Source organism: Thamnophis elegans, chromosome 7, assembly GCF_009769535.1.
Source record: "Thamnophis elegans isolate rThaEle1 chromosome 7, rThaEle1.pri, whole genome shotgun sequence".
NCBI lineage: Eukaryota > Metazoa > Chordata > Lepidosauria > Squamata > Colubridae > Thamnophis > Thamnophis elegans.
In genome coordinates, this window is record NC_045547.1 from 16,575,631 (window position 1) to 16,589,470 (window position 13,840).

At 41.1% G+C, this 13,840-nt stretch overlaps 1 protein-coding gene and 1 long non-coding RNA gene across 2 annotated transcripts in view; one reads left to right on the forward strand and one right to left on the reverse strand.

The window, feature by feature from the left end:
• WNK1 (WNK lysine deficient protein kinase 1) overlaps positions 1-8,871 on the reverse strand; it is a 112,462-nt gene extending 103,591 nt beyond the window's left edge. The window contains 1 exon segment of the mRNA XM_032221405.1: positions 7,136-8,871. Coding sequence (XP_032077296.1) covers positions 7,136-7,954 — 819 coding nt within the window. The 5' untranslated portion in view covers positions 7,955-8,871.
• Positions 8,872-9,004: 133 nt separating this feature from the next.
• Positions 9,005-12,251, forward strand: LOC116511408. The gene is made up of 2 exons (XR_004255742.1): positions 9,005-9,090; positions 11,965-12,251. It is a non-coding gene; the product is annotated as an uncharacterized LOC116511408 (long non-coding RNA).
• The last annotated feature ends 1,589 nt before the right edge of the window (positions 12,252-13,840 follow it).

The following is a 13,840-nucleotide window of genomic DNA, read 5'->3' on the forward strand; positions in this document are numbered from 1 at the left end:
AACAGAAAGAGGAAGGATAAGCATCCTGCCCTAGTCTTTAAAATTCAGATGGCATAGTGTGCAAAGCTATTATAATTTCCATCAAAGGGTTGAAACAAGAAAGTCTTATTCCATTATATTAAGGGCAGAGGGATGATCCCTCAACAAAAGATAGGCAAATATTTGTCTATCTTTTGGAAGCAAAACATGGAAAAGAAATGCAGCAAAATGGAAGAAAGGATTGAAAGATACCAATGAAATATGACATGAAAAAGGAACATAGATCTGTCAGAAAAAAATGGGCAAGAAAGGGAAGATATAAGCACTCCTGGTATTTTATTTCTAAATGTAAAAGAAACTAATTAGAGAATCAGTAAGAAGAATGCTTATACAGATTTAAAATACTCTGCTGAGGCATTTTTCCATATTAAAATGTGACATATTTTCCTCAAATCAGTATTTTTCATGCAGGAAAAGTTTATATAGTACTTCCATATACATACAGCATTAGGCTCAATAATAGAGTACAGAAAATCTGACTTAGTTATCTGCTTTTAACATATACTTCAGCAAACTACTTTACCATTACTTTTTAACATTTTATATTGTATTATTTTATACTACTCTTCCTTCAGCAGGGCTGCACATTACTTTATAAGAAAACATAAATATGAAACATAAACTGTGTATAGCTTTATAAGCTACTTCAACAAACTAAACTGGACCCAGCAGTAAGCTAATGCTTTCGGGACTCATATGGTCCCATTTAGCTGTTAATTATCAAATGCACCATGCAAATCAATCAAGATTTTTAGATTTTTAATGGAAATCCTCAATTCTGACAGGCAGATTAAAATTTCTACTTCTTATAAAAATACTGGATTATCTTAAAAAGTAGTAGTTAATTCCCTCATACATGTGCTTTTATATATTAAGAAAACAATTTTCTACTCTACCTAAAAATTATTCAATAAAAATAAAGAGCGGACTTCACTGCTTTTGGCTGTAGCCATTGTTTTATTTACATGAAAAAGAATCTATACTTCATTTTCTTCTGTCTTCGGGAATAAATTTACCATTAAAGGCACTGCTCAATATTATATATAGGTAGTCCTTCAGGTTCAAAGAAGACAATTTTGTTGTGCAATTCACCTGTGGACATTGAGGTGGCTCTGCAGTCCCAGTCTGGAAGCGCAGAGTGTAGTTCAATGGGGACACTGGATTGTTGTGATAATTACAGATGTTATTCTGTGATGCCACTCACGTTTTCTATAAGTTTTTCATGATGCCTGTCTTCAAAGCCAATGGAGGCTTCATAGCAGAGGGCTTGGCAGTCAGTTTCTAGTTCCTTTTGCTGGATGTCATTGGGGTGAAGGGTTACTTTCACATAGTCTTTGTAGTGCTTGCATGGACAACCTCAAGATCTCTCCTCAATCTCCAGTACATCACAGAGCAACTGGCAAGGCATATGGTGGTTATCCATTCTGATGATCTGTCCCACCCTGATAATCAGAGACTCAGTGCTGATGGAATTCACACAATCCAGGAGCTCCATCTTGAAGACATGGTCTTGCCAATGAATGAAGAAGAGAGAACTCATGTGAAATTTCTCCAATTGTTTGATATGTACAGAGTCCAGGAGTCATAGGCAGAGCTGCACCATCACTTATACAGTGGGAGGGGCAGCGTATAGATTTGGCAAATAAATCCACATAGGAGAGAAGAGATAATACAGCTCTGTAGATTTTCAGTTTTGTGGAAATACAGATATTATGCTGATTGAACACTCTAGGATGCAACCGCCCTCAATCCTGGTTGGCCTTGCTGATCCTGAAGTTAGTTTATCTGAAGAGCCATCACTTAAGATGATGCTTCCAAAGTATTTGTCATCTAGATGTCATCAACAGTGGGGTTTTTGTTTTATATGGTTGATACATGGCATGGGCAGGTAAAGTACTTCAGTCTTGTTCAAGTTGATAGTCAGGCCAAAGATTACAGCAGCATCTGACAATTTGTTCAGCATCAACTATAGAACACTGTCTTTGTGCACCAGGAACACACAGTCATGAGCAAACAGGATTTCTTGAATGACTATATGGAGACATGTCCCTGCATTCAAGCAGAGATTAGCAATAGCAATAGCAGTTAGACTTATATACCGCTTCATAGGGCTTTCAGCCCTCTCTAAGCGGTTTACAGAGTCAGCATATTGCCCCCAACAACAATCCAGGTCCTCATTTTACCCACCTCAGAAGGATGGAAGGCTGAGTCAACCCTGAGTCGGTGAGATTTGAACAGCCGAACTGCAGAACTGCAGTGCTGCATTTAACCACTGCGCCACCTCGGCTCTGTCTAGAAAGCCATCTAATCAGTACATGATGTACACTCTTTTCTTCAGATTCTAGACAACATGTGACAACATGTAAGCAAGTAACAGATTGAATAGAACTGATGCTAGGACACAACCGTGCTTACCGCCCAATAGAAATGGCAAATGAAGTTGATGTAAAGGACTGGTCCTGTCATTCTGTTGTGGAATAGCTGAATCAATTTCATATATTTCCTCAGGCATCCATAATATCTCAGGGTGGTTCAGAGAGTTTCCCTGTTTACAGCGTCAAATGCCTTTGTTAGGTCAATGAAGATTTGAGGTTTGTTCTGCCCAATGCACTTGTGTCATGGTAAGTCTCACAATATTACTGAATAATTAAATGCCCCTTAAGATTTTACAAATTTAACATAGTATATAATAAACAAGATACATTATTGCACTTAAATGTTTTGGTCTCTCAGCTAATCAATTTCCAATAGTGCAATAGGACTTTCTGTTCATCTTCTATCTGCAGCAGTCCCCATGTAAAATCCTGACATGCAATACAGACATCCAGAGAAGAGTTTGAGGATATATTCAGAAACTGTATGCATGGCTGTGTGGCATACCTGTCCTCACTTTCATCAGGAGAAACTGCCTTCTCTAACAAAAGTATGGCATTAGATTTAACCTATAGTTCCAAGTTTTTATAAGCAACTTCTATTTCGCATTATCTTTAAAAATCAGTGCTACACAATATTCTTAAAGACCATTTCAGTTTTTAAGCAGCACGACCTATAACTGTATTCCAAAAGATAAGTTATAGCCAGGTAAGAAAAATTGGTTGAGACAAAGACATTGAGATTATTCAAATATTAATACTCTAGATGTGAAAGATTCCCTTCATATTTCAATAGATTTACACATTTAAAATAAAGCAATTTGTCAGATGAAAATAATCCTAAATCTTTCAGAAGCACATGTGTTCTTCCTCCTGGTATCCTCAGCTGTGATGCAAAGGGACTCTTACCTGTTTCCTGCACAACTCAGCTACAAAGAAAACCAAGAATTCCCACAAGCAAATGATGGGATATAGTGTTTACTGGCTGACTTGCACCAAGCATGATTCCTTACCCTACAAGCAGCAATTCTGTATTATTTTAGTGAAACAGGACTGCAAAGAGAAAAGTACTCAAGAGGGAAGGGAGGGGGCAGGAGTTATGGTAGTATTTATTTATTCAAATTTGTTATAGCCCATTTCAAATGGATTCTGGTTGATGTACAAAACTGAGTGTGTCCACTCAGTGCCCATTCAGAAGCTGTCCATCGTAGCCAACAGAATTGGACTTCAGAATAGAACCTCTTATCATTCACCCACTTTCATTTCATAGGAATACATATGCAATCAGGAGTAACCTGAAATTATACATAGACAGTGAATGAACCAGTAAGATGTGTAAAGCATTTCTCTTTTTGCTTTATGAGGCAGGAATTATTCACTATTTCACCAAATGCAGAGGATATTGTAGGTGAATTGAGAAAAATAGAGAAAAAGGGGGAACAGACTAGGTTAACAAGCCACTAATAAAAAGTGAAGATCAGATTGGAATGGGTTTATTGCTACTCAGACCTGCCCCATAGAACTGCATTTCTCCTACTGCATCTGGCATCCTATCTTGCATACCACATAATCCCCAAAAAGCTGATACAATCTTCTCAATTTTTGATGATGCAACAGGACAACATGCTGCCAAACTGCTAAATTTCAAGAGGGTCTCAGGATTCCACCAGTTGTACATATAAAAATAAAACATTTTAGACCATTCTACAAAATGTATCTTGAAGCCTATTTTTAAAAAATATATTATTTTAAAATAATTTCCAAATAATTTAAACCTTCAAATAAGAGTCTTCTCTCTTCTTCTACAGCTTTCAGAAGAAGGTTTACTTTTAAATGAAAAGGATATTGTACTTGTAAAATTGAAGGTTTATCCTTTGATATTCTCATTATGAAGTACTTTATGAAAAAAAAAGTTAGTTCTATTATTCCAACCTAAGATTTGCTGAATGTTATAGTAAGAGGCAAATGTAGGACTACAAGTAGAGCAAATGTACTGGTATTTGAAAATAGAAAATTGTAGTGTCTGTACAAAACAAATTTCAGTTTTCTTTTTACTTTCATTCATAGGTATGACAGCAATTCTAATAGTGCATAGCAAATAATTAATATTGCTAAATAAAATGAAAATTCAAACAAAATCTCAAATCCTAGGACATAAGACATATTTTTCAACCAATGTAAGTTGTTTGATAATAAATTAATCTACCTTGAAATATAATTTCATTTAAAATCTAAACTTTTTACATCATGATCAAGCTCTTCAGACAAACTAGATCCAACAGTAGTTTCACCAACTTATTAAAAGCAAGTACATCAAGGCATAGATTCTAGGACTGAGTGCATATCTAACTGCTACAATCGTTTATGTTCCCCAAACCTAATTACTCAGTGTTCAACTGTCATTAAGTGATACAGGTAGTCCTCTACTTACAACCACAACTGAACCCAAAAATCCAGTTAAGTGAGACATTTGTTAAGTGAGTTTTGCCCCATTTTATTTTTCTTGCTACAGTTACATGAATCACTGCAGTTGATAAGTTAGCAACACAATTGTTAAGTTTTCTCCACTGAACTTGCTTATGGGAAAGTTGCAAAAGATCACATAACCTTGGGACACAACGTAAGTATGAACCAGTTGCTAAGCATCTGAATTTTGATCACGTGTTCATGGGGCTGCTACAAAGGCCATTAGTGTGAAAACTGGTCATAAGTCACTTTTTTCAGTGCTGTTGTAACTTTGAATGGTTACTAAATAAAGTGTTGTAAGTCGAGGACTACTTGTATTCCATAGAAATTACCAATTTGCGCACTTGATTCCTGCTTCAAAGGACATCTTCCTTTAAAAATGTAGAAAGTTAGAAAAAGAACACATCCTCAAACCATCATCCACTGTACTGCTAACCATAGAGCAAGTAAGCACTTATAAAATAGATGGCCTATTTGTTAACTAATTTATTTAGGTGTTGATAATTTATCTGAACTCTTAAATATTTACTTACATGTAAATCACTTAGAAATCAATCCAAATACCAGATAGAGTTGTGGAAAGAGAAATATAAGAAACCTGTGAATAGCCATTCTAATGTCTATATTTGGATCAGATGGATAATCTGTTAGCTATCCTCACCATCCATTAGTCTCTCCATCTCTCCCCTCCCCCTACCACATTTGTTCTACTCTGCCTGTTTCAAATTCTGACCCTGAAACCATTTATCCAACCTGAGAATTCTATATCCAATCGATGATTAACAAGATGCTTTCTAAAAAGCCATATGTGAATATAACTTTTGTAAGACTGCTTATACAAAAATGTGTAGCATATACTTCATTAGCAATTAAATGAGCAAATACAGAAAATATTGCACCTTGAATCTTGATATAGATTCACTATGACTTTCCCTAATTTCATAAAGCTATTATTGAATCAAGTATCTCAATTCCATCACAGTAATTAATTTTGGTTTAAAAATAAAGTACCATGTGCGTAGCCTGCAATTTTGCAACCAATTGTAGTTGTACAGGCAATTAATTTATTTATTGGCTTTATATGGCTGCTCATCTTTCAAAAAGACTCTGGGCAGCATACAACAATTAAGTAAAAATATATGGAAGCAATCATTATTAAATATACAAACCAATCATTAAAAATAAAAAGGCACAGGAGAGAGTGGATACTAACTACAATGTTGGAGCCATCTTAGAATTTTACCGGTACCCAGGGGACCCTCCAGCCTAATAACATAGCCAGGTCTTGAGGGACTTCTGAGATATTAGCAGGGATAGAGCAAACCTCATTTGTGTGGGGGTGGGGGGGTGGGGAGGGAATGTTCCATAAGATGGGCACCACAACAGAGAAGACTTGCTTCCTGTGACCTGCCAAGAATTGGATGGGCAGATATTATAATCAGGGAAGGCAGCCCCTCAAATAACCCAGTCCCATATCATGAACGGACTATAAAAGTTGCCAATTTTTCCACATTTTAACTGAAGATCCTGCTAATTGTAGGGTTTTCCAGTTCCAGAAAAAGTTGTAGTTTCCTGAAAAATTAGTTTTTATTAATGTGGTATTCTATTGGCACACATCCACCCAATAGAGAAATTTAAGCAAAAGTGAGGTGACTCCACCCACTCTCAGCAAAGGGCGGAGCACTTGGTGTTATTACTGGAAGAACAATAACTGCATCAAATACCTTAATTCTTTTTAATCCCTTATTTTAAATGGGAATAGTTTTGAAACAAAATCAAAGCTCAAAAATCATATTCCACTCCTGAGTGAAATATTTCTGTGCAGTCTTAATATATATGATAGGAAGAATTCAATTAGGTTCTCTGAACTGCCAACTTTCCATCAGCAGAAAAAAGAGAAGATGGTTTTTCAGCAATTCTATTTCCTTCCTAAAGTCCTTCAAACCTGCTCCACGTGGTCACTTAATATGAGGCAAAAGGGGGAGAGGTGCAGAACAGCAGAGAGAGAAAAAGGGAACTGCTAAAAATCTACTCCTTTTCTTTGACAGGGTGGTTTCATCAGCCAAAAAAAATTAACTGAATTCCAACTTAAGAGTTTCGAATTAATGGTTACTAAATCATTTACCACATACATAAAAATAGGCTGTATAAAAGTTTGGAAAAGTATTGTCTTCCACATATGGCTTATAGGAATACTACCCTTGCCTTAGGCCTATCAACTCAGCATCAAAAAAACCCACTAATGCCGGCTCTAGTACCTGCAACTCACACCAAGCAACCTCCACTGTGGTCTCAGTGTCTAGTCCCTTGTAGACAGTCTTGAAGGAGCCTCGGCCAATCTCAATGTCAAACTTCAAAAAACGACCATCTGGGGAAACAGCCACCGCTTTGGTCTCCAGCTCTTCGATATCTTCTTGCTGCTTAGTTCGCTCTTCCTGCAGATCCCGGGCCGAGGCAGCAACGCTTCCTGCCGTACTGGTAGGGGGCAGCTGAGCGGCTTCTATCCCTTCCTCCTTGGCTAATAAGGGGACAACCTCCTTCACGACCAAGAGCTCTGGACCAGACGGCACTTCTGCGGCCGGAGGCAGAGGCGCGGGCGGCTGTAGTAGCAACGCAGGGGCCTGGCTGGAGGTGACAGAAGCGCCGGCCGCCTGGATGACAGACTCGGGAGGAGAGCCCAACACGGGTGGGATGCTCCCTCGAGCAGCAGCGGCGGCGGCAGCCGGGGGAGGCGCCGCTGGCTGCAGCCGCGGAAGGTCCAGAGCGGTGGCATTCGAATCGCAAATGACGCTCCGGCGAAAAAAGCGGTGTTCCGTGGCCGCCGCACCGCGGCTGTCCTTGTCCATGGTATGCCGGCGTCGCCGGTACTCCTCGCTACGGCAATTGGCCCCTTCCGAGCCTTCGGCGTCTCCCGGGGAGGACGACGTCCCCGCAGCGGCCACCCCGAGCTTTTCGCCAACGGAGCTGTCCGAACTCGAGCCGTTCTTGGGCGGGGGAGGCGGCGGGGCGAGGAAACGAGGAGAAGCCGCCGCCGCTGTCGCCGCACCCGCACCGCTCTCCGGAGCGCCCGCTGACATGATGTCGAAGGGGAGGCGCAGCAGTTGCCGCCGCCGCTGCAGCAGCAGCTGACGCGAGGGCAGTCAAGGCGAGGCGGCGAGCGCGCCCAAGAGCTGCTCGGAAGGCGGCAGAAGCGGCAGCGGTCCTTGGTGGTGGTGGTGCTGCTGCTGCTGCAAAGGCGGCTCCCGGAATCTCCGGGCGGCGTGGAGCAAAGAAGGCGACGAGGCGACTGGTGGAGCGGGCTGGGCCGGCGGAGGCGGGGTGGCTCCCCAGTCAGTGTCCGCATCCATCCTGCTGCAGCGGGGAGCCGAACAGCAGGGCCGACATGGAGCAGCAGCGGAGGCGGGGTGGGGGAGTCAGAGGAAGAAAGAGGCCGGGAAGGAGCCTTCGGCAGGCCCCGGACCAGCGGGGTGGGGTGCGCGGTAAGGGCAGGCCCGTGGCTGTCGCGGCCGCGCGCGTTCCGTCTCACCCAAGCTCCTTGCCCTCCTCCGTTGAAGTCCGGCTCAGCCGCTCGCTTAGGCTCCTCCCCGGCCCGTCCTCGCCGCCGAGACCTCTTTCCCTTCTTCCGTTCGTTCCCTCACGCGATGCCGGGACTACCGCCGCTGCCGCCCCTCCTTTGGGGCTTCGTTCTCAGCCCGAAGAGGAGGAGGAGGAGGAGGAGAAGGCCACCCTCCGCCTGGCCTGAGGGAGTGGGAGGAAAGGCGGAGAAATCACCCAGAAGGGGCGCCGCGCCTGCTTGCCTACCGCCGGGGCTTCTTCTTCACGCCCGTCCTTCCCTCCCACTCGTGAGGAGAGTGGGGGATGGGGCTCCCGCTGCCACCTCTCCCGAGTGAGTGGGGGAGAGAGAGAGAAACTGGCCGCGCTAAATGGCGACCGCCCCCGAAAGACGCGCGCACAGCGACACTCTTCTTCCCTCTCGCTCTCTCCCTGTCCGCCAGCGAGCGAGAGACAGACTGCGAGGCCACGCCCCCCTTTTTCCGTCCGCACTCCACCACGCCTGCGTCAACGCTGCTCCTCCTTCGGGGGTCTGCCTGGGAGATGTAGTCCTCGCCTGTCTCTGACGCCTCGAGCCACGGCGCGGCTTTACACGTTCCCATGATGCCTGAGGAAGAAGCAGAAGAAGGCGGCGAAGGCTAACCGTGCAAGTGGGAAAGTGGTACTTACGGGTTGTTTCCACCGCCCCCATCCACCCCTCCCCACTTCTCCCTGCGTCGCCCTGCATGCAATGAAAGCGCGACGCCAGTAGAGGACTACTGACGGCTTCGGGAATCATGATCAATGGGGTTACTGCTCAAAAAATTCAAAGAGTTTCCCATCATGCTTAGCTTCACTCTTTCTTTTTTTAATTAGAATGCAAACGTTTAAAAATGGCAAATAATGTATTTTCATGTATATGTTCTGCCAGAAACGGTGGATTGGTTTGAAAATTTTGATTTTTGCAATTTACGTTGAATCACACAATTTTCAGGACAGTCACAGACCAGCATTACAAATAAAAGCATTAAAAATAAAAAACCAACAAAATATATTACGATTAAAGATAACTAGAGTATCTGTTGGCAGTTCGTCTGCCTAATTTTGCGTTCAGTATAACAATAGTAGTAAAACGTTGTAGTAAAACTACTTTGTAATTTATGTTGATTTTAAAACCACTATTTAGTAAAGTCTCAATTAACCATGCTTGTATAATTTTGAATTCTGAATATAAATTTAGGTGCCATTTCAGTGTGCATGGACGGTTTTGTTGCATATTAGTACTAACACAGGATTTTACTTCAGAGAATAAAAGAAAGAAACCTATTTTAAAGTTAATGGCGTTTAATAACCCTCCTGGGAACAATTTAGTAAACTTGAGGTGGAATCTGTTAAAGCAAGCCAAGGTCAAATTAGATTACTTAATCTTCTTCACATGTTAAATTGTGAATTAGCAGTATTTGTTTCCTTTGATGGGAAATCTTCAGGAAAGAACAAGAATCTCTTACTGGAATAAATACTCTATTCCAGTGTTTTTCAACCACTGTGCCGCGGCACACTAGTGTGCCGTGACATAGTGTAAGGTGTGCCATGGGAAAATTACTTTATATATAGTCAATATAGGCACAGAGTTAAATATTTTTTACCATTTTCTAATGGTGGTGTGCCTCGTGATTTTTTTCATGAAAAAAGTGTGCCTTTGCACAAAAAAGGTTGAAAAACACTGCTCTATTCCAACATTGTAGGAGCAGAGCTTAGTCTATAGTTGTCCAAAATCAGAACTAACCTAATAGCAGCTTATGCCTCTTAATCAAATTTGTTATTTTAGAAAAGATGCTACCAAATCCTTCCTATTCCCACAACATATTTGAGTCAAAGGGATTAGTACATTGCAGGATGCCCAATAACAACTTGGGCTACTAGGGATAGCCTCCCCCCCAAAAAATCCCTTAGTCTGACCATTTTTACTAACAAGTCTTGAAGGAAACATAAACTAAGACAACCTACTTCATTTTGTGAGGAAAAAAAACTGGAAAAAGGGAATTGACAAATGTAAGCCTGTCTAAAACATAACTAAACATTGATAACATAACATGTTTCCCAATATAGAGTGACTGGCTACACTAACCAAGTTTTGCCGGCTGCTGTCTGTATCACTGTAGAAAGGGCCTATGATTTAATGAAATCTTGCCAGTTCTATGCTGAGATTTGGTGAGTGGGTTAGGGTAAGGGTTAGAGTCTTATAGAGATAGTCCTTGATTTATACTTCTTCTTGTGCCATATCCGTCATCAGATGTTGGTGATCCTATTTTTATCAACGGCTGCAAAAAAAAAAGAGGTGCTGCTGAGTTTTATCCAAACCAGTCCCCTAGATTTTTGAAGCCATGATGTTCTTCTTATGCCTGGACTTCATTTGCCTTCAATCTTTCCTTAGAGGATTTAAGTGAAGGATTCCATATTTTTCCAAGTATCGCATCACATGTCCAAAATATTCTAACTTTTGCTTTTTTTATGTTTTTTATTATTTCCCTTGGCTTTCCCAGGTGGCTTGTCACCTCCACATTTCTGATTTTCTCAACCCAACTTATATGTAACAGCTTATATGCAACAGCCTTGACTTATAACCATTCATTTAGTGACCATCCAAAATTACAAGGGCACTGAAAAAAGTGATTTATAATCATTTTCACACCTATTGTAGGATCCCCATGGCCATATGATCAAAATCCAGATGTTTGGCAACTGGCATGTATTTATGACAGTTGCATTGTCTTGGGATCATATAATCACCATTTGTAGTCTTCTCAGCCAGCTTCCGATAAGCAAAGTCAATGGGGGAAGCCAGATTCACTTAATGACCAAATGGTTCATTTAATTGTCTTGCCCAAAATTTCCACAAAATGGAAATTTTGGGCTGAATTGTGGTTGTAAGTCAAGGACTACCAGTGGTAGGATTCAAATTTTTTTACTATCGGTTCTGTGGGCGTGGCTTTGTGGGCGTGGCAGGGGAAGGATACTGCAAAATCCCCATTCCCTCCCCACTCCTGGAGGAAGAATATTGCAAAATCCCCATTCTCTCCCCACTCCAAGGGAAGGATACTGCAAAATCCCCATTCCCTCTCAGAACCTGTCAGAACTGGCTGAATACCACCTCTGAGGACTATTATAGAAAAACTTTTGCTGAATTCCTAATTACAAAGTATCAATAGTTCACCCCTTGTCCGTTTTGTATTGGTTTTTTTTTAATCTAATAGCATTTTTTTTCAATGTAACTTTTCCATGGAATTTATATGGAAAGGCAATATTTGGCTTTGAAACTTGAATTTTTATTCCTCGGTGGAAATGTTATAGAATAATTACATCGACATTTTTATTAATTTGCTCATTTACTGTAATGGATGTAGGGTATCATAGATATGAATTCGTTATTTTATGATTTTTATCAGAATTTAAGGCTCTGGAATGGCTCACTCAGCCCATATTTTATAATTAAATATTTTCTTGCTTGATGAACTTACAAAGATCTGTAGTAATCCAGCCTGCCTTTTTTTTCCAGACAAGATCCAAAATCTCACCTCACCATTTATATAGTGTTGCCTGATCCTTGTGGACTTGTGGATGACCAAGAAATCAGGAAGCAGGGGCTATGCATGATGCATTTTGCATTCTGATTGCAAGTCTAGGCTTAGTCCTTAGTGGCAACAAGTCCAAGCTTATGATATGCTGCAACCACATAGACGACCAAACCATCCACATTCAAAATGAACCAATTGAAGCTGTTGATCATTTCACCTACCTTGGCAGCAACATTACGGGAAATGGAGATGTTTCTTCAGAAATAAGTGCTAGAATTCAAAAAGCAACAATTGCCTGGAGCTCACTCAAGAAACTCTGGGCTAGGAAAGACATTTGCCTGAAAACCAAAGTCCGTATATACAAGGCTGCTATCATACCAACGTTATTATACGGTTGTGAAACCTGGCCAATAAAAATTGCTCATCAACACAAACTGGACTTATTTCAAAACCGTTGCTTGCGTAGACTTAAGAAAATCAAGTACTCTGAAAGAATATCCAATGCTGAAATCCGCCGAAAATGTGAGATCAATGAAAATGTATCTACCATTATAGAACTTAGACACTGGCGCTGGCTAGGCCATACATTGAGAATGCCAGAAAATCGAATCCCAAAAATTTCCCTGCTTGCAGAGCCTGGTCCAACCTGGAAACGGCCAAAAGGAGGTGTTCGTCTAACCACTCTGCGTCACTTCAAACGGAAAGCGGAAGATATAGTCATGCGCCCATTCAATCTTAGCCGAAAATCATATAATAGCGACTGGCTGCACCACCTGACAACCCTAGCCCAGGACCGAAAACAGTGGCGCCAAATTTCCATGGAAGTCGCCTATACCCACGATGGGTGAAGAGGCATCAAGTACAAGTACAAGTACATCAGGTCAAGCACTGTACATGGTGTCATAGCCCACTATGTGCAGAAATATTTGTTTTGGACCTTTTGTTGTTGAACATAGACCTAAAGAGCTTGGTGGAACAGATAGAAAATAGGATTAAAATGAGTCAAGAATCATATTTACTAATGACCATTGTTTATATCCATGTTTACATTTATACCTGATGTCTTGTACATGTTTGACGAACTAATCAATATAAAAACAAATACAAATGGCAAAAGTGAGAAGGTGTCAGGCACAAGCAACCGGGTCCACACTTGTAGAGTTCAAAGTAGCCACTTTATTGTGTTCTGTCTATAATACAGGAATATCCCCAGATTGCTTGCCTTCTCTTGGAAACAAACATGTACGGTCCCATGGAATTTAGGAGGGGGAGGTGGCCCTAAGTCTCTTGCCGCTATGCAATGACTCAAGGCTAATTCCCTGCTTGATCCCTCCTCCTCACCTGGCTGGCAGCTTCCCAACAGGTGGGACAGCAAACATCTTAAAGAACACTGGGCTGGAATAATAAGCAGAAACCAGCAATATTAAAGTCAACAAGGAGAAATACAAAATTCTTCATTTGGTGGGACAAATAAAAGTCACGAGTAAGGGGAGAACATATAAGGCAGTATCACACACAAAAAGAACCTGCTGAGCATGAGTCAACAGTGTGCAGAAAGCTCAAAGACAAATGCAGTCCTAATCTGCATTAACAGATATATAGTATCAAGATCAAGATTCATCGTGGATCTATTTTGAATTGGTCAGACTTTATCTAAAATACTTAACCGTTCTGAACATTGTATTTTGCAACTGTAAAAAACAATACAACTGTGTTAATTAACAACATGAATAAACTGGAACAAGTTCAGGATTATAAAATGTCAGAGAATGTAGAAGGAACTTATGAAAAGTGTTTCAATACCTTGGGTGTCTAGTCTGAAAAAGAAATAATTGTGGGTGAATCATTTGAATTATG